This window comes from Rattus norvegicus, chromosome X (assembly GCF_021556685.1).
Source record: "Rattus norvegicus strain SHRSP/BbbUtx chromosome X, alternate assembly SHRSP_T2T, whole genome shotgun sequence".
Classification (NCBI taxonomy): Eukaryota; Metazoa; Chordata; class Mammalia; order Rodentia; family Muridae; genus Rattus; species Rattus norvegicus.
This window is the reverse complement of record NC_141554.1, coordinates 8,702,995-8,725,372: the sequence shown is the minus strand read 5'-3', so window position 1 is coordinate 8,725,372 and position 22,378 is coordinate 8,702,995. Positions and strand designations below refer to the sequence as shown.

Sequence of the window (22,378 nt, the reverse complement as noted above, 5' to 3'; positions counted from 1 at the left end):
CCTCTTGGGTCAGGGATGTGGGCAGGGGTGGGCAGTGTTTGTGGTCTCTTCCTGTCTGCAGCCTCAGGAGTGCCCACCTGACCAGGCGGTGAGGTCTCTCTCCCACTGGGTTTGGGAAGATTTATTTATTTTATATATGTAAGTACACTGTCACTCTCTTCAGACACACCAGAAGAGGGTATCTGATCCCATGGTTGTGAGCCACCATGTGATTGCTGGGAACTGAACTCAGGACCTCTGGGAAAACAATCAGTGTTCTTAACCACCGAGTCATCTCTCCAGCCCCATAGTGATGTGTTTCATTATGGCATTTTCGTGCATGTGTGTCATTTCCCTTTGTTCTTATTTGTCCCTTTCCCCCATGCTTCCTATCCTACTCTTGCTGGTTCCCTATGTCCCCAAATAGTCCCTGCTTCTGCTTTCATGTCACCTATATTTTATTATTTTTCTCTCTGTTTAAAAATATCTCATTTCTTTTGAAAAGCTAGTTTAATTCAAACTCCACTATAAGAAACTTGCAAATACAAAACATCAACACACCAAAATAAACCAGACCCAAAATCTATGCATTAGAATGAACTTCTATACAGTTAGAATGGCCATTCTGAAGCTGTGGAGCTTCACAATGGATTTCACACTTTCCCTAGAAAATATATGTTTATGCATTTACCTGCTATCAAAATGCAAACTAATCCATGAAAGTTAGAGCCAGACCCCAAGGAGGCTGGATGACATGGGCCCTCTGTAGCTGACACTCTTCTCTCAACATGTCTCCGAATTTTTATTTTTGCTAATTCTTGAGGTATTTGTTTCAACTTTATTTTCCAAATCAATGATTTATTCTTTGCTATGCACAACTATTCACCACACTTAGATGGGGGCATTATTTTCTGAAAAGCTTGAGACAGCATCCTATTTATTCTCTTGCCATAGGCATGCAACACACAGTTTATTTTTAATTTCCAAGATTTTTTCTTTTCTTCTTCATCAGTTTTCTAACAACTTGCCCTTATTTCATGACTGAAAAAAATCTCTCATTTCTAAAAATTTTATGTTTTGGGTTTTTCTTATTTTTTTTTCTAAGACAAGGTCTCACATCCAGACGATAACAAGCTGGCCTGTAGCTCATTATTTAGGCTATGCTGGCCTGTAACTCATAGCAATCCGTCTGCCTCACCCACCCAAGTGCTAAAATTAAGGGTTTACATCATTATCATCATCACCACCACCATCATCATCATCACCATCATCATCAACATGCCTAGCTAGAAGCTTTTCAGAGTAAACATCTGCAATTGTTTAATTATTTCAGTATCCCTACTCCCTCCTGTATTTATTCAATCTCTTAGTTCATCAGGCATAATGGAGACTCCTATTATGTTATTAAAAAACAAGAACAGGACGGTTACTCTGGGCACAAAAATCTTTGGTGTCTGTTTCTCTACTAACACCCCTCTCTGTCAATGGTTTCTACTTTCTCCAGATGTCTAAGACTGAGCAAAGACTCATTGCTACTAGTTAATCTGTTGACAAAAAGAAACTGGGACAGCTGTTCCCAACAATCTTGAGTAATCAGCTAAGTGAACTGGCTAAGACTCATTTTTATCTTTGACTGTGTTTTGTCTGCTGTAATTTTTTTCTACCTATCTTTGGCTTTCCAAGTAAGCAAAAATAACTCTTGTTATTTCTGTGAGGCCTTGGAAAAGAAAGAAGAGTATGTAGACACTGAGCCTTTCACTTTAAACTGGAAGTTTGTCTGCTCCATTTTAAGACCTGTGGAGAAGGAGGCTCTGTAGAACTGTGGAAATAATTCATGTTCAAGTCAACTCTCTTATTTTTTGAGATGTGGTCTCATGAATTGGTCTCTGTGACTGTTCGAATGAGAGTGGCCCCATAGGCTCAAATATTTGAATGTTTTGTCCCCAGGTTGCAGGAATGTTTGAGAAGGATTAGGAGATATGGCCTTGTTGAAGGAGTTATGTCACTGGTGGTGGGCTTTATAATTTCAAAATCCCAAGCTATTACCAGTTAGCTTTCTCTCTCTCTTTGCTTCATGATTGTGGATCAGATGTAAGCTCTCAGCTACAGCTTGATCATCATGCCTGTCTGCCTGCCTGCTGCCATGCTCCCACCATAATGGTCATGGGTTCTAACTAACTCTCTCAAACTCCTAATAAACTCTTCCTAGGTCATGGTATCTTATCACAGCAATAAAAAGGTAACTAAGACACACTCCAACACACAATATACCCCAGAAAATTGCTATGGAGACTAGACTTGTCCTGAATTCAATTTCCTTCTGCTTAAGTGCCATTGTTACAGGTTGGCACTACCCTATCATGCCTGCCCAAATTTTCTTCTCATAATATCAAAAGTAAATTTTCTGGATTTGTGATAATGAGGAAGTATGATGAATCATGGGTAACTTCCTCATCTAAGCATCTAAGCAAGATTATGCCTGCTTTAGTTTCTGTTCCCTGACTTAAGAAGTAGAAACCCCCCTTCTGGTTGCTGCCCTCACGGAGAGATGAAACCCAAATCTGAGAAGTGACTCAAGGCCTGAGACCAGAAGAAAGACCAACTTTTCTGCTCCAAGTGACCTGCCTGGTGGACTCAGGACTCATAAAGGCAAAATTCCTCTGGGACCTGGCACTTCATGTTTCTACCTGGTGCCCGAACCTCCCTGATCCCAGGCCATAGCTCCTTGCTCCGAAACCCCTTGGGAGAGAGAGGTCACCACCCAGACAAGTGGGCACTCCTGAGACTGCAGGGCAGGAGAGACAACTAGTACTGCCCACCCCTGCCCACATCCCTGGCCCAACAGGAAACCTTATAGGGCCTCTGGGAACAGGAACATAGGGGCATTCATCACTGCAGTCCAAACACCGCCTGGATCTGAAGAGACCCAGTCAAACAGCTCCCTGCACCCAAATTCCATGGGAGGGAGAACTACACCTTCAGAGGGGCAGACACACCTGGGAAGCCAGAGAAGAATGCTTTCTGCCCAGATTTCTGATGCTAGGAGGAAAATGCCTAGCGCCATCTGGGCCCCCTGTGTACAGGTCCTGAGCAAAGGCGGGGCAGACCCTATTCATTGCAGCCTTCAGAGAGAGCTGAAACCCTGATCTGAGAAGCAACTCCAGGCCCGAGACCAGAGGCAAGACCAACTTTTCTGCTCCAAGTGACCTTCCTGGTGGACTCAGTACACACACCCACAGGAACACCTGAAGACCAGTACACAGGAACAACTACACGCCCGAAAGCAGAACACAGTTCCCATAACTGGCTGAAAGAGAAGAGGAAAACAGGTCTACAGAACTCCTGACACACAGGCCTATAGGACGGTCTACACACTGTCAGAAATAGCAGAATAAGGTAACACCAGAGACAACGTGATGGCAAGAGGCAAGCACAGGAAACCAAGCAACAGAAACCAAGACTACATGGCATCATCAGAGCCCAATTCTCCCACCAAAGCAAACACTGAATATTCAAACACACCAGAAAAGCAAGATCTAGATTTAAAATCACATTTGATCATGATGATGGGGGACTTCTAGAAAGATAAGAACTCCATTAGAGAAATGCAGGAAAACATAAAAAAACAAGGAGAAGCCTATAGAAAGGAATGCAAAAATCCCTGAAAGAATTAGAGGAAAACACAATCAAACAGGTTAAAGAATTAAAAATGGAAATAGAAGCAAATGGTGCACGGAAGCTCCAGGAAAGGGCGGCGCAGAACTTCGTAGGCAGCACCCCACGAGCAAACTTGAGCCTCGGGACCACAGGTAAGACCAACTTTTCTGCTACAAGCGACCTGCCTGGTGAACTCAGGACACACAGAGGCAAAATTCCTCTAGGACCGGGCACTTCCAGTATTTAACGGGGGTGGGGGTGGGGGAGTCCCAAACCGGCGGATCCCTGCACTCAGCAGCTCTTTGCTCCCAAACCCGGTGGGAGAGAGACCTCACCGCCTGGTCATGTGGGCACTCCTGAGGCTACAGAGCGGAAGAGACCACCAACACTGCCCACCCCTGCTCACATCCCTGGCCCAAGAGGAAACTGTATACGGCCTCTAGGTCCCCGTAGAGGAGGACCCAGGAGCAGCAGGTCCGCTGCGTCTGAGACACCTCCAGAACCTGAAGGGAACGACCGGATAAAGAGTTCTCTGCACCCAAATCCCATGGGAGGGTGAGCTAAACCTTCAGAGAGGCAGACACGCCTTGGAAACCGGAAGAGACTGCACTCTGCACACATCTCTGACGCCAGAGGAAAACACCAAACGCCATCTGGAACCCTGGTGCAAGGAAGCTCCTGGAAAGGGCAGCGCAGATCTTCCTGGTTGCTGCCGCTGTGGAGAGCTCATAAGCAACACCCCACGAGCAAACTTGAGCCTCGGGACCACAGGTAAGACCAACTTTTCTGCTGCAAGTGACCTGCCTGGTGAACTCAAGAAACAGGCCTACAGGAACCTGTAGATGGGAAAAACTACACACCCGAGAGCAGAACACTCTGTCCCCATAACTGGCTGAAAGAAAACAGGAAAACAGGTCTACAGCACGCCTGACACACAGGCTTATAGGACAGTCTAGCTACTGTCAGAAATAGCAGAACAAAGTAACACTAGAGATAATCTGATGGCGAGAGGCAACTGCAGGAAACCAAGACTACATGGCATCATTGGAGCTCAATTCTCCCACCGAAGCAAACATGGAATATCCAAACACTCCAGAAAAGCAAGATCTAGTTTCAAAATCATATTTGATCATGATGCTGGAGGACTTCAAGAAAGACGTGAAGAACTCCCTTAGAGAACAAGTAGAAGCCTACAGAGAGGAATTGCAAAAATCCCTGACAGAATTCTAGGAAAACATAAATAAACAAGTAGAAGCCCATAGAGAGGAGTCACAAAAATCCGTGAAAGAATTCCAGGAAAACACAATCAAACAGTTGAAAGAATTAAAAATGGAAATAGAAGCAATCAAGAAAGAACACATGGAAACAACCCTGGATATAGAAAACCAAAAGAAGAGACAAGGAGCTGTAGATACAAGCATCACCAACAGAATACAGGAGATGGAAGAGAGAATCTCAGGAGCAGAAGATTCCATAGAAATCATCGACTCAACTGTCAAAGATAATGTAAAGCGGAAAAAGCTACGGGTCCAAAACATACAGGAAATCCAGGACTCAATGAGAAGATCAAACCTAAGGATAATAGGTATAGAAGAGAGTGAAGACTCCCAGGTCAAAGGACCAGTAAATATCTTCAACAAAATCATAGAAGAAAACTTCCGTTACCTAAAAGAAGAGAAACCCATAGGCATACAAGAAGCCTACAGAACTCCAAATAGATTGGACCAGAAAAGAAACTCCTCCCGTCACATAATAGTCAAAACACCAAACGCACAAAATAAAGAAAGAATATTAAAAGCAGTAAGGGAAAAAGGTCAAGTAACATATAAAGGCAGACCTATCAGAATCACACCAGAATTCTCATCAGAGATTATGAAAGTCAGAAGATCCTGGACAGATGTCATACAGACCCTAAGAGAACACAAATGCCAGCCCAGGTTACTGTATCCTGCAAAACTCTCAATTAACATAGATGGAGAAACCAAGATATTCCATGACAAAACCAAATTTACACAATACCTTTCTACAAATCCAGCACTACAAAGGATAATAAATGGTAAAGCCCAACATAAGGAGGCAAGCTATACCCTAGAAGAAGCAAGAAACTAATCGTCTTGGCAACAAAACAAAGAGAATGAAAGCACACAAACATAACCTCACATCCAAATATGATTATAACAGGAAGCAATAATCACTATTCCTTAATATCTCTCAACATCAATGGCCTCAACTCCCCAATAAAAACACATAGATTAACAAACTGGATACGCAACGAGGACCCTGCATTCTGCTGCCTACAGGAAACACACCTCAGAGACAAAGACAGACACTACCTCAGAGTGAAAGGCTGGAAAACAACTTTCCAAGCAAATGGTCGGAAGAAGCAAGCTGGAGTAGCCATTCTAATATCAAATAAAATCAATTTTCAACTAAAAGTCATCAAAAAAGATAAGGAAGGACACTTCATATTCATCAAAGGAAAAATCCACCACGATGAACTCTCAACCCTAAATATCTATGCCCCAAATACAAGGGCACCTACATACGTAAAAGAAACCTTACTAAAGCTCAAAACACACATTGCACCTCACACAGTCATAGTAGGAGATTTCAACACCCCACTCTCATCAATGGACAGATCATGGAAACAGAAATTAAACAGAGACGTAGACAGACTAAGAGAAGTCATGAGCCAAATGGACTTAAGAGATATTTATAGAACATTCTATCCTAAAGCAAAAGGATATACCTTCTTCTCAGCTCCTCATGGTACTTTCTCCAAAATTGACCATATAATTGGTCAAAAAACGGGCCTCAACAGGTACAGAAAGATAGAAATAATCCCATGTGTGCTATCAGACCACCACGGCCTAAAACTGGTCTTCAATAACAATCAAGGAAGAATGCCCACATATACGTGGAAATTGAACAATGCTCTACTCAATGATAACCTGGTCAAGGAAGAAATAAAGAAAGAAATTAAAGACTTTTTAGAATTTAATGAAAATGAAGGTACAACATACCCAAACTTATGGGACGCAATGAAAGCTGTGCTAAGAGGAAAACTCATAGCGCTGACTGCCTGCAGAAAGAAACAGGAGAGAGCATATGTCAGCAGCTTGACAGCACACCTAAAAGCTCTAGAACAAAAAGAAGCACATACACCAAGGAGGAGTAGAAGGCAGGAAATAATCAAACTCAGAGCTGAAATCAACCAAGTAGAAACAAAAAGGACCATAGAAAGAATCAACAGAACCAAAAGTCGGTTCCTTGAGAAAATCAACAAGATAGATAAACCCTTAGCCAGACTAACGAGAGGACACAGAGAGTGTGTCCAAATTAACAAAATCTGAAATGAAAAGGGAGACATAACTACAGATTCAGAGGAAATTCAAAAAATCATCAGATCTTACTATAAAAGCCTATATTCAACAAAACTTGAAAATCTGCAGGAAATGGACAATTTCCTAGACAGATACCAGGTACCGAAGTTAAATCAGGAACAGATAAACCAGTTAAACAACCCCATCACTCCTAAGGAAATAGAAGCAGTCATTAAAGGTCTCCCAACCAAAAAGAGCCCAGGTCCAGACGGGTTTAATACAGAATTCTATCAGACCTTCATAGAAGACCTCATACCAATATTATCCAAACTATTCCACAAAATTGAAACAGATGGTGCACTACCAAATTCCTTCTACGAAGCCACAATTACTCTTATACCTAAACCACACAAAGACACAACAAAGAAAGAGAACTTCAGACCAATTTCCCTTATGAATATCGACGCAAAATTACTCAATAAAATTCTGGCAAACCGAATCCAAGAGCACATCAAAACAATCATCCACCATGATCAAGTAGGCTTCATCCCAGGCATGCAGGGGTGGTTTAATATACGGAAAACCATCAACGTGATCCATTATATAAACAAACTGAAAGAACAAAACCACATGACCATTTCATTAGATGCTGAGAAAGCATTTGACAAAATTCAACACCCCTTCATGATAAAAGTCCTGGAAAGAATAGGAATTCAAGGCCCATACCTAAACATAGTAAAAGCCATATACAGCAAACCTGTTGCTAACATTAAACTAAATGGAGAGAAACTTGAAGCAATCCCATTAAAATCAGGGACTAGACAAGGCTGCCCACTCTCTCCCTACTTATTCAATATAGTTCTTGAAGTTCTAGCCAGAGCAATCAGACAACAAAAGGAGGTCAAATGGATACAGATAGGAAAAGAAGGACTCAAAATATCACTATTTGCAGATGATATGATAGTATATTTAAGTGATCCCAAAAGTTTCACCAGAGAACTACTAAAGCAGATAAACAACTTCACCAAAGTGGCTGTGTATAAAATTAACTCAAATAAATCAGTAGCCTTCCTCTACACAAACGAGAAACAAGCTGAGAAAGAAATTAGGGAAATAACACCCTTCATAATAGTCCCAAATGATATAAAATACCTTGGTGTGACTTTAACCAAGCAAGTGAAAGATCTGTATGATAAAAACTTTAAGCTCTGAAGAAAGAAACTGAAGGTCTCAGAAGATGCAAAGTTCTTCCATACTCGTGGATTGGCAGTATTAGTAAAGTAAAAATCGGCCATTTTACTAAAAGTGATCGACAGATTCAATGCAATCCCCATCAAAATTCCAATCCAATTCTTCAGAGAGATAGACAGAAAAATTTGCAAATTCATCTGGAATAACAAAAAACCCAGGATAGCTAAAACTCTCCTTAGCAATGAAAGGACTTCCAGGGGAATCACTATCCCTGAACTCAAGCAGTATTACAGAGCAATAGTAATAAAAACTGCATGCTTTTGGTACAGAGACAGACAGATAGACCAGTGGAATAGAATTGAAGACCCAGAAATGAACCCACACACCTATGGGCACTTGATTTTTGACAAAGGAGCCAAAACCATCCAATGGAAAAAAAGATAGCATGTTCAGCAAATGGTGCTGGTTCAACTGGATGTCAACATGTAGAAGAATGCAGATCGATCCATGCTTATCACCCTGTACAAAGCTTAAGTCCAAGTGGATCAAGGACCTCCACATCAAACCAGACACACTCAAACTAATACAAGAAAAACTAGGGAAGCATCTGGAACACATGGGCACTGGAAAAAATTTCCTGAACAAAACACCAATGGCTTATGCTCTAAGATCAAGAATCGACAAATGGGATCTCATAAAACTGCAAAGCTTCTGTAAGGCAAAGGACTCTGTTGTTAGGACCAAACGGCAACCAACAGATTGGGAAAAGATCTTTACCAATCCTACAACTGATAGAGGGCTCATATCCAAAATATACAAAGAACTCACGAAGTTAGACTGCAGGGAGACAAATAACCCTATCAAAAATGGGGTTCAGAGCTAAACAAGGAATTCACAGCTAAGGAATGCCGAATGGCTGAGAAACACTAAAGAAATGTTCAACATCTTTAGTCATAAGGGAAATGCAAATCAAAACAACCCTGAGATTCCACCTCACACCAGTCAGAATGGCTAAGATCAAAAACTCAGATGACAGCAGATGCTGGCGAGGATGTGGAGAAAGAGGAACACTCCTCCATTGTTGGTGGGATTGCAGACTGGTACAACCATTCTGGAAATCAGTCTGGAGGTTCCTCAGAATATTGGACATTGAACTGCCTGAGGATCCAGCTATACCTCTCTTGGGCATATACCCAAAAGATTCCCCAACATATAACCAAGACACTTGCTCCACTATGTTCATAGCAGCCTTAATTCTAATAGCCAGAAGGTGGAAAGAACCCAGATGCCCTTCTTCAGATGAATGGATACAGAAAATGTGGTATATGTACACAATGGAATACTACTCAGCTATCAAAAACAATGACTTTATGAAATTCAAAGGCAAATGGATGGAACTGGAAAATATCATCCTGAGTGAGGTAATTCAATCACAGAAAAACACATGGTATGCACTCATTGATAAGTGGATATTAGCCCCAATGTTCAAATTACCATAGATGCACATGAAACACAAGAAGGATGACCAAAATGCATGTGCTTCACTCCTTCTTTAAAAGGGGAACAAGAATACCCTTGGCAGGGAAGGGAGAGGCAAAGATTAAAACAGAGACTGAAGGAACACCCATACAGAGCCTGCCCCACATGTTGCCCATACATATACAGCCACCAAACTAGATAAGATGGATGAAGCAAAGAAATGCAGGCTGACAGGAGGCGGATGTAGATCTCTCCTGAGAGACACAGCCAGAATACAGCAAATACAGAGGCGAATGCCAGCAGCAAATCACTGAACCGAGAACAGGACCCCCGTTGAAGGAATCAGAGAATGGACTGGAAGAGCTTGAAGGGCTTGAGATCCCATATGAACAACAATGCCAAGCAACCAGAGCTTCCAGGGACAAAGCCACTACCTAAAGACTATACATGGACTGACCCTGGGCTCCGATCTCATAGGTAGCAATGAATAGCCTTGTAAGAGCACCAGTAGAAGGGGAAACTCTTGGTCCTGCCAAGACTGAACCCCCAGTGAACATGATTGTTGGGGGGAGGGCGGTAATGGGGGGAGGATGGGGAGGAGAACACCCATATAGAAGGGGAGAGGTAGGGGTTAGGGCGATGTTGGCCGGGAAACCGGGAAGGGGAATAACAATTGAAATGTAAATAAGAAATACCCAAGTTAATAAAGATGGAGAAAAAAAAAGAAGTAGAAACCCCAAATTCTCTAAATTTAAACTCAGATCGACTTTCTGAGTTTCTCTTCAAAGAATCAATTACCACTTCCCCATTTGTCCTTCCTCAGCTGCTCTTCAATATTCTTTATCCTCTCCAAACCCAAAGAACAGTATGCTTTCTGGATTACCACTTAGAAAATGTTCACATGACTGTAAAGAAATCTTTGTAAGTCTGTTTTAGATAATGGCAAATATGGCAATTTAGACTAGTCTTTTTATTAAGAACCATGAGACATCCTGGAGAAGAGAAAATGAAACAAGTCAAAGGCCTTTGGTTAACGGCTTTAGAAAATGACCAAGGCAATGAAGACGGCTGAAGTCCAGGGAGAGAACACCAAATATGTGAGCCTGACCCCTGTTGAGCCACAGTTCCCCTCAAGCTTAGCAGATCACCTGGGATCCTCAGATAAGACAGGTTGAGACAGATGGAAATTGGAGTTTGAAGGCCTACTGAGGAAAAAAGATGTGAACATCCCAAGCTTTAGGTTGGAACCCTGGATGAAAGTGCCAAGAGAAAACAAACTAACCCTCATAGGAACTGAACCTTTCTTCTAATCTCCTTTCTTGCTGTTTGGGTAAAGGTGACTTGGAATCACTATTGCTTAGGTGTAGCTGTACAGCAATCCAAAATTGAAATCTTTAAATCACCTCGGAAGGATAACATCATACAGAGCATCTCAAATTATCTCTAGATGTGGTATTTGCTCATGATTGTCACTCAGCTAAAGAAAACATACACACAGGAGATAAAGGCTCTAGACTGTAAAGATAATTTAGGAAACTGGTTTCTATGACTTTGAGACAGGCAATGATTTCTAAAGCAGAACACAGAAGATACTAACCAGGATAGGACTGATCAACCAGATTCAGAGTTTCTGTTCCTCAAAAGATTTAATTAGGAAAGACAATGTACAAACTGGGAGATGATATATTATCATATATAACCAGCAAAAGGTGCATAATCAGATACATAATGGACTCTTATCAATCAGTAAGAAAGATTCAGATAGTGCAATAAACAAATGGGCAAGAAAAGTAAAGAAGCATTTCATAAAGGAAATAGCCAATGGCCATGTGAAGAGAGTCCTCAATCCTGTGAGCTGCCACAGAAATATAAATTAGGGCCACAATAAATTATACAATAAAAGTCAAAAGAGTGACAATAACAACTGTTGGTGAATATGTGGAACAACTGGAACTTTCAGACACAAGGAATGTATGAAATATTATCACCACCTTGGAAAACTGTCTTCTAATATTGAACCTACACATGCCTTAAGCCTCAGCAATTTTCCTCCTAATCCCACTAAAAACATACACATAATATGTCAAGGACACGTACGGATAAGAATGTTCACAGAAGTTTTCTTCAAGAAGGCAATAATCCACTGTTCATCAATAATAGAGAGATAAATTGTGGGATAGGTATACAATGAAACACTATGCAGCAGTGAAAACAAAGAACTAGAGCTAAACACAACATGGATGAATCATACAAATAAACCAGACACAAAAATAGGCATACATAGTATAACCTCATATATATATATATATAATATTTTCAGTTATATATACATTTATAGTATATGTTTTTTGTACTTATATATATAATTGAAAAAACAAAACCATTAAATGTTACTAAAGTCAAAAGCTGAAAAAAATTGCTGTGGCTACACTTGGTGAGGAAGAATTATATTGCTTTATGCTAGTTTCCATGTTTCTTAACTGGTTTAATGTTAAATGAACATGTTTATTTTGAGACAGGGTCTTATACAGCTTAGGCTGGTTTCAAACTCAATATGTAGTTCAGGTTAGACATTGTCTTCTGGCCTTCCTGACACACTTTTTGAGTGCTGGGATCATAGGCTTATGCTTCAACCGTTAGCTCTTAGTGTGTGTATTGACTGAGAACATTTATAATTTGGGTATGTTTCTCTTCATCTTTTATACTTTGGGAGAAGATTGCTTTTAACATTTTCAATGTCTTAAATTATTCATAATAAGTCATCTATCCATTTGGTCATTATATCAATTAAAACTATCATTCAGGTTTAACTAATTTCTTTTTAATTTGACTTGACAAGAATAGTGTGTGCCCTGCATGTGGCCCTATTATGCCAGGATAACATTAGATATAATTGACCAAATTTCACCAAAAAGAATAGTCCTTACTACAACGATGTCCCAAGACTCCCTTCATTTCCAGACTGAAGGGAAGATCACTGTATAACTTTAAATAGTTTACCTACAAAGATACAATACTTTTTTAGAGCCACACGAGTCTGCCAGGGTATGGATTAACTGTTCTCCTGAAATATCCATATTCCTCTTGGCTGGAGAAATATTTACGCTGATCACTTATGATTGAAAGATCAATGCATTTGTCCCAAGAGAAAACTGAGTATGCCTGTCCTGTGCACATCTTTCCTTATTTATCAGGAGTGTCACTCATTGACTATTCAACAAGTAGTTGTTGTCACCAATGGCTCCTGAGCCCAGATGAATGCAAAAGGATACTTATGATCAAAACTATACCACAGCCTGAATATCCATGCACTTTCCTGCTTTGTCCGGCTTCCTCCAACAGAATCCAGGCCATCCTAGAATAAACCAGACAACACTAATTAGGGAAAGAGACACTGAGAGAAGGGGGAATGGCTAGTATTCAAACTAAAGTGTTGTGTTTTGCCAAATTTAAGATCGAAGCCAGAACCTTGCACAAGCTAGGCCATTGCTCTCAATAGGGGCTCATACACCTATGTCAACTACAACTTTCACAGAGCTAGAGCACCATATACTATCACAGCTTCAAAGATGCAGCTCTTAGTGGTAGAGTATTTATGTAGCATGTACAGGCACCTTAAGTTCAATGTCTAGAACTATGCCTGCAGAAATATATTGAGTGGCAATATGCTAGCAAAAATCAAGCAAACCCAAAGGGGGAGCGGAGAATTAATTCCCAAGTAAAAAGGTCTAGTCATATTTATGGTGAGATGGAGAAAATATTAGCATAAACTCCCTTTTGGTAATTTTATTTTAATTTCCCCCCAAGTACCTTTCAGGAATAATTACTTAACAGGGGTTTAGATGCTTGCAGGACAGAATTGGCATAAGGAAAGCTTATGTATAATCAAGTTTCCAGGTTTTCCCAAAGTTGGCTTAGGGAAATGACAGTGCTGAGCTTCCTGATGAACTAGCCTAGGGGCTCTTTGTAGTCCTAGTCCAGGTTTCCAGGTAACAGGATTACACATCTCTCTACTAGCCTGAGGGGGCAGTGGCCAGGAAATAAAAACCAGGCTACAAATTATGGAATTTTTATCTATTATAAAGTAGCAAGTTCCTCTCAAACATTCTCACCACTTAATTTTCAATATCTATAAGATCAGGCATTCATTTGAGATTTAAGATGTCTTTTTGACACAAGTCATTTATAAGCAGTACAACTAATCCAAAGATTCAATTGACCAGCAGTTTGAGGTACTGTTGAGGGTTCTATATTGCTGGATGACAGGCTCTCCAAGTACAAGGAGTTGGTGAAACACACCTACTTTTTATCATCATTCTTTTTAATCAACAGAGACACAAGTATGCAAATCAGCATATACATTTAGTAATACACAATCAGCAGTATATACTAAAAGTGCAACCAAATCTACAAGCAATGCTGAATCAAAAGGACAGTCATTCTGCAGTGGTAACAAAGGCAGTCAGGGATATTTGAGAAGATGAATATATAGGATTGCCTTCGACATGATGTGAGCAAGACCATCAAAGATCATTTAAAAACAAGTTGTCGTGGTATGTGAGGATTACAAACTGTTGGATATGGAATTGGACTAAATACACCCGTCTGTGGTTGAGAAATATACATAGGATACACAAACCAATTTTTTTTTCAAGTTTTATAAATCCAGGTGGGAGAAAAAGGACAGAAAAAGTCTCAATTTTTTATACCAATTGTTCCTCTAAGTAACTGCTAACTAATGGCAATGCTAGAAAGATATTTAAATGCTACATGAATGAGTGAAAAATATAATCATCTGGGGGAGACACTAAATGTTTTTGGAGGTTATTTTAAAAGATTTCTCTCTCTCTCTCTCTCTCTCTCTCTCTCTCTCTCCTCCCCCCCCCCGTGTGTGTGTGTGTGTGTGTGTGTGTGTGTGTGTGTGTGTGTGTGTGTACCTATGGATCCTCTGAAGATGCAGCTATAGATGGCATACAGGTACCCAGAACTGAAGCAGGATCTTTAGAGCAGCAAGTGTTTTTAACTGCTGAGTCATCTTTCCATCCCCACAAAATTTTACTTAGGAGAATGATGCAAATCATCAAGGACACTACAAATCAGGGGCTTCTTTTTTTTATTGGATTTTTTATTTACATTTCAAATGTTGTAGAGTGCTTGCCTAGCAAGCACAAGGCCCTGGGTTCGGTCCTCAGCTCTGGAAAAAAAAAAGATCCTGTATCAAATGCTATCCCCTTTCCTGGTTTCCCATCCATAAACCCCCTATCCGATCCCCACTCCCCCTGCTTCTAAGAGGGAATTCCCACACCCAACCACCCACCCCTTCCTGCCTCCCTGCCCTGACATTCCCCTACACTGGAGCATCAAGCCTCGGCAGGACCAAGGGCTTCTCCTTCCATTGGTGCCCAACAAGGCCATTCTCTGCTACATATGCAGCTGGAGCCATAGATCCCTCCATGTGTACTCTTTGGATGGTGGTTTAGTCCCTGGGAGAAAGCAGGGGCTTCTTAAACTTTTTCCATATGTGTCTTCTGTTCATGTAGAAATATTTTACATGCCCCTAGTTATATATAAAATCAAATACTTACTGATAATAAATCATAAAGAGACTTATCTTAAAATAGTTCTTTGATATACACATAATTTACCATTTCTAATACAAAAGATGAAATGAATTTTCATACAAATGAAATGGATATGATTATTTTAATATAAATCGTGGCTGAGTATTTGATACTGTAGGACACAGAGCATCTTCAACATTTTTCAGATAAGTACTTTAATTTTATAATTGTTAATGTAGGGGATTTGTTTCACATAATCATATAGCACAAAATGTAAAAGTATATTAAGGTCCATTTCAGAAATTGCTGGAAATTCTATATAATCCTAAGTAAAAAAATCATCTATTTTTTTCCACACAAAAACTCAAAATGGAAGAAAACTGAGCCTCAAGCCACAAGAGTAAATTAGAAAAAAAATCAAAGTGCTAACTTTTTAAAGTTTAGTAGTTTCTAGCTCCAAAGAGATGGTGCCAGAGGCATGGTTAGGTACAGGAAGAACTTTGCTCTACATATAGTGGCTTTGAGGAAATCAGGGCAGGTTGCAAATATTTTAGTGCTCAGAAGTCACAAGAGCTTTTCCTGTGGACTTGGAACTACACAGGGCTGATGGGGCAGCCACTGTAGAGACGGGTGGGGCTTCCTTCCCCTGTACTTGGAGACGGGGGTGCCCATTCCCTTGTTGTCCATAAAACAGGCAGAACTTCATTCTGTTGCCGTGCCCTTCCGTACTTTCCCACCAGAATGGTGCATATCACATCTTTAGCTCAGGCCACTTCTAGAGACTAGTACACTCCTTCCTTCCTCTTACTCTATTACATGCATATCCCTTCCTGATCAACCCCTAATGGTCTTTCAAGTCTCTACAAGTTTGGCTTCTCTAAGAAGTGTTTCATAGGCACTCCAAGAAGTGTACATGTGAACATCAATGCCCCCCTTAAAGGATGCTGGATCCTATCACTTCTAGGCCTTTTGGCTAAGATCAAGTGTAAGGATGCTGGATCCTGACTGTGTTGTTCTTTTGCTCTGTGAGCCTAGATAAGTTATCTCATCTTTCTGTGCTTCAGTGGGCATATTAACTATAAAATATTAATTATTATCTACTTTATGGGATCATTATGTGGTTGCAATAATGCTACATGACTAAGATATATATATATATATATATATATATATATATATATATATATATATATATATTGTTTTTTCCCACTCCATCACACAAAACTCCTAAAACTCCTAAATTTCCTAAGCAAAGAAGATTGTTATTTTCTTATTTATATTAAGTAGGGCTCAACCATGCCTGAGTTTATGTTACCAAGGTTTTGTTAGAATCTGAGAATTGGTCACCAGAGGAACCAATTATTTGACTAAAAATCAACATTTAGTTCTAACCCCAACTTCCAAGAAGGGAAGGTGGAGTGGGGATTTTGTCAATAACTTAACCAATTATGTCTGTGTAATGGAACCTCAAACAAACAAAAAAACCCTTAAGTGATGAGATCTAGAGAACTTCGAGTGCTGGTGAGGCTCTAGAAGAGTGATCTACCAGCAAAGGACATGACAGCTCCAGAGAGCCCTTCTGACCTGTCATTTATTTATTCCCTTGGTTTATTCATAAGTTGTGTGGTTTAGAGTAAACTAGTAATGGTGAGCAGAGTGTCTTCCTGACCTCTGATCAAATCAGAGTCTGAGGAGGAGGTTGTAGGAGCTCCCACTTAATTGCCAGTCACTCAGAAATACTGGTCACAATCTGGGACTTGAAATTGGCACCTGAAATGGAATTTACATTAGGTTATTTTGTTGGTTATTTTGGGTTATTTTGTTGCTGTTGTTTTGTTGTTATTATTATTATTATTATTGTTTTTGTTTTGTTTTGTTTTATCTTTTTCTAGATAAGGTCTCACCATGTAGTCCTCTATGCCTGGAACTCACTAGTTCTGGATGGCTAGCATCAAAGTCCGAGAACTGCCTGCACCTGGATTAAAGGCAAGTACCACTACACCCAGCCAGATAATTACAGATCATTATCTGGCATTTCTCCATGGTACCTTAAAGGACTTTGAAAAAAATAAAGTGGGTAAAGAGCAGGTGTGTGACAGGCCCATCAGGAGTTCTCAGGCCTTCTGGCCCTCAGACAGTTCCTGGCCCACCTAAGCTACTTGATTTCCTTTCTCAATTCTGGACCTAGAAATTCCTGATCCTCCTGGGGGGATGACAGGCTTGCATGCTGTCTACCCAGTTGAGGAGGTGCTAAGGATTAAACCTACATCCTTTGCTGGACTAAGCCAGCCCTCCACCCACCCAGTTTAGTATCCACTCATGATGGGAACACTGATTAGTGTGGAGAAAAAAAGGCAAATACATGTTTTGCATTTGAAGTACTCTAAGTACAAAGTTGTAAAAAATGAGGTTTGTTGGGTTTTCTTTTTCTTTTTAGAGGCACACATGATTTTTAAGGAACCTAAAACAGTGCTGGGTGTAGTGGTACATGCCTTGTAGGAGGTGAGGAGGCAGAGGCAGGCAGATCTCTAACTTTGACGCTAGCCATCCAGAACTAATGAGTTCCAGGCATCGAGGACTACATAGTGAGGCCTTAACTAGAAAAAGACAAAAACAAAAAGAACCAAACAACAATAAAGGAACCTAAGATGGCATCTGTTAGGTGATATGATATGTATTCAATAAATTCTATCCCATTATCATTTTTAACCATGTGATTTTTTTTTGTGTTGGTAACAGTAGCCTCCCAGGTAGTAAGAAACATCTTTGAACAAGAAATCCAGAAGAGAGAGACTACCTATTTTTACTTTATTTTGGATGATAATCTGAAAGAGAAAAAAAAGACCACAGATATTAAGCCAGCAAGCTTCTCTGAAAAAAACAAGCTACTTGAGCCTTTTTATAGTCTCTCCTGAGAGAAATCAATTTCACTGATATGCATAGAAAGGGCTTATCTTCTAGTTTTTGGAAAGTTATTAGGAGACATGGTCCCTGGAGTGGCACTAGTAGCTTATTCAAACACTGGCCAAGTATGAGAAAACCTAGAAGGGTTAGAGGCTCAAACCAGTGTTTCTAACTCTGGCAAGCTATGCTCAGTTCATTAGGTGGTATGATGGAATTAGGAGATGGACCAACTCATCAGGTCTTCTTGAGGATTTTACACATGACACAAAGGGTTACTTTCCCTGACATGAGAAACCCTCAAATGGAAACTTAAGTGTTCTTTGGACTGTCTATTGTGTTTGATGGTGTTTTGCTGGGATAAACATGTGAAGGAGTGTTTTCCTGAAATGGACACAGGTAAAAGACTAAGGCAGACTACTGAAGGAACATTCTTCTGAAGCAGACACAAGTGAAAGGATGTTCTGATAAAGCAAGCACGTGAAAGGACATGTGATAAAGGATCCTTTGCTAACTACATACATGCATTGGTCTGCCTTGCTTTACGTAGTTGAGCTCCACTTGTCAGGACTCCATAAGAAAAACACACCAATAAAATTCTGGTGTTGTGTTACAGTTTCTTGCTGCTTCCTCGAACTCAGGCTGATTGACAGAGGGATGTTAACTGAGACAGATGCATTTACTGAGGCAAGACATGTACTGAGGAGAACACCTGATGTTTGGAGGGAGTATAAAAAAGACTCAATGGACAGTGACCGAGGCTATGCTAAGCTTACTTATAGAGCTAACTGTACTATGCTTGTTGGTAGCTCATCTTCACTGATCTTCACACCCTGAGAGAGGCACAGCTGAGAACCTCTCCTAGCATTCTGCCTGGTCCCGCCTGCTTACTTGTGCCAAAGCTGAGGCCTGGCTGTCTCTTCTAGGTAGTGTCACCACTGTTATATTGAACTGGACTGCTGGTGTATCTGTGAAGTGTTTGCAAACAGATTGAGGCTATTGCTGCTGACTTATGAACTAAACTACCAATTTCCAGACAACACAGATGATAGTTGCTCCAAAGAACCTTTTCTAAACAGTTCCACTTCCCTACCACCTGGATCCTTTTGTTCCCACTACCTCTAGTGAGTGGTGGGCAACAAGGAAGGTTAAAGCATTTAAGAACCATCCTTAAAAAATAGGTTTTGAAAAAAATTAGTTACATCCTCCATTTCTTGTGTTTCCCTTAGACTCCCTTACTACATACTACACTTCCAAAATTGGAATAAGTTTGATCCTGATAATTTAAAGGAAAAGAGGCAACCATTTTCCTATAACACCGTCTATAGCCCCAATATAAACTTACTGATGGGCATTTTGGATGAAAGGATCTAAATTTGATCCTGCTTAGATCCCTGAGGGGAAACAGAAGCTCAAGGAGGAAGGAAAGTAAAAGATATGCAAACAGAATATCTGCTAATAATCCTGTTCAGAACACATATTCTCCCAGATCAGGATCCAAAGGGCTCAGCTCACAACACCCCTAGGGAGCGATAGATGCAACAAGACAATAGTCTCCTTGCAGCATAAAATTGTATTAAGAAACCTGTTACTTATAATAAAATCAGAGCGGTTACTCAAGGAAAGAAGAAAACCCTGCTGTGTTATCCAACAGACTAGTTGAGGTCTTCAGAAAATTAAGGTTACCTCAACGCCCCCTCCCTACATCTACTGTCTCTTTCTTTTAAATGCTGTCCAGAGCCTAAGTATGTCTTTCTGGTACTTTGGGCTGCCTTGCCTTTTCTCTAAAATCTCCTTCCCTGACTGACATGTGGCAGACCTCTGGGCTAGGAACTCAACCTTTGTTTTTCTTTCCTCCATTCTCCTTTTCTGGGCAACTGCTGAGATTTACAGTTTGCCTGCCTTGGATGTTTTTTATTTGTTTGTTTTTGTTTTTTAAACTTATTTTATGTAAATGAATGGTTTGCCTGCATATATTTTTGTGTAACATGTGAGTGCCTAGTGCCCAAAGAGGTCAGACAAGGGATGTAGGGTCTTCTGAAACTGGAGTTTGGATGATTATGAGCCACCATATGGATGCTGAGAATTGAGCCCAGATCCTCTGGAAGAGCAGCCAGTGTTCCTAAATGCTGAGCCAGCTCTCTAGCCTTAGAAGTTTTTCCTTTAAGCTCTGATAAATTGCCTTTGAACTGCTTGAGTCTTAAACTCTTTTATTAATGAGATGAAGAATCCTAAAATGAGACCCCAATATCCATCCTATCTCTGATAACCACAATGGGATGCTTCACAATTCTGGTAACAAGCCGGGATTGAACTCAGATCTTCAAACTTGTCAACAAGCACCATTGCTTCTTAAATGCAAAAATCATCTCATTTATATAAATGTACCAGTAGTTGTAACCTTACTTTATGTTTTAGTTTTTATCATTGGCTTTCTTTTAGCATGATATATATTAAATGATAACGACTTTGCATTTTAAATTTATTTTACCACTGGATTCTTCTTATAATTGTTCTTTTGTGTTTTGTCACATTCTCAGTATGTAGCCGTCAGTATGTTGCCTTTTTTTTTTGACAGCTTGAGGGGTATCATTCCTAAACTCAAAAATTAAATTGAGGACAACTGTCTTCCAAGACCGCTGACATGACAACAACAACCCTTCACCCCCTGAGTCGGGTTACCTAAGGTGCAAAAGAAATGCTGGTTCACAATCAACAGGATATAGTAGTTCCAGACTAAAGTCCTTGTGCTGCAGGGATTTCAGCCAATCCCTATGACAAGGGATCCTCTCTGACAGGTAAGTAGAAGAGGGAGGGAGTTTACAGTCCTACCTAGTCAACAGCATAGAAATAGTTAGAAATGATGCAGCACCATCCTTCAAATCCAACCATCTAGGACCCACAGCTCTCAGAGAGTTGAGGGCAAAGAAGGCGAACATGGGAGGCCTTAAAAAATTAATACATGGAAGAAAACAAGCTGACAACGAGGAAGGGCAGAAACTCCCTACATAGAACTTATTAATATGGCTGGCCCGTTGGTTCTCCAGGTAACCTGTGGCTCCTTATAATACTCAAATAAGTACAGAGATTTAAGATTTAATGGGACATAAAGTTATATGTAGAACTGGATGTTCCAATCATGTGTGGAAAAGCCTACACTATGCAAATGAAACAAAAAGCTCATACTATGTAAACATGTCCTTAAGGTCACAAAAACAACCCAACTATGTATAGCAGGACCATATAAGCCACTAAACATTCTCTTTGGTCTGGCCCACTTCTCCTTTCTAAGTGTACCATCTCTTAATAAACAATCTCTCCTACAACAGTATGTCTCCGCTCAATTCTCAACAAATAAGCAACTGGAAGCCCTCCAGAGGTGACCTCCTATCCCACTATCAGCCAATATCAAACAGCAGTGGAGTGAATATCAATGACAACTTGAATGAGGTAGCAAATGTTTTCTCAGCCAAGGCTCAATACTGCTACACTTTGACTTTGGCTTTGAATCCAAGAATCCAGCTGAGCCCACCATATTTCTGACATACTGAACTTCCAGCCACCAAAATGGTAACATTTCAAGGCATGAACTTTGAGGTACCTTCTTATAACAACCCCCATAGACTATGAGAGAGCAGAAGAGCAAATCAAGTCATTTGATTTGGGTCTTTCTTTTGTCAAGAACCCAAACCAACTAAACACTCAGTATGATAATCAGAAGTTACAAACCAGGAAGAACAAATAAGTTCCTCAACCATGGTTCATGCCATGACCCTAATTCATTATCCAGTCCAGCCCAGTCATGCAGGACAAAAACTATATTTCTTTTCTGTGTCTATTCCTAGAGCCTGAAAGTTCTGACAATGCATTCAATAAACATCTTTCACGTGTCTGAATAAATTCAAATCACTACAAAGCTTCTAGAAAAACAAACACAGTAGCACAAAAGGAAACTCAAGGGGCCAAAAGAGGTATCTTTAAGACAAAAAGAAAATGAAGCCCGGGTCTTTAATCTCTGCACCAGAAGGCAACGGCAGATGGCCTCAGTGTGAGGCCAGCCTGGTCTACATAGTGAGCTCCAGGCCAGCAAGGGCTATGTAGAGAGACTGACTGTGTCTAAAAAGAAAAAGAAAAATGGAAAGAATGAAATAATGGTGGTGGAAAATAATAATAGAGTAGTAATGCTGAAGGAAGTCACTTCAGCAAGTGTTTGAAGTTAAAAATGTGGGTGGCTAAAGTATCAGATTTCAGCCATCGGGAGGTTCTAGGGACAACTGAATCCAACTG

At 40.4% G+C, this 22,378-nt stretch overlaps 1 protein-coding gene across 4 annotated transcripts in view; it reads right to left on the bottom strand.

The window, feature by feature from the left end:
- The window catches only part of Slc9a7 (solute carrier family 9 member A7), a 180,668-nt gene that overhangs the window by 21,439 nt on the left and 136,851 nt on the right, over window positions 1-22,378 (bottom strand). For all 4 annotated transcript variants that reach the window (NM_001401002.1, XM_087599840.1, XM_087599842.1 and 1 more), the window contains one exon: window positions 12,902-12,984. In NM_001401002.1, the coding sequence (NP_001387931.1) occupies window positions 12,902-12,984 (83 nt within the window). The remainder of the gene's footprint in view (window positions 1-12,901; window positions 12,985-22,378) is intronic.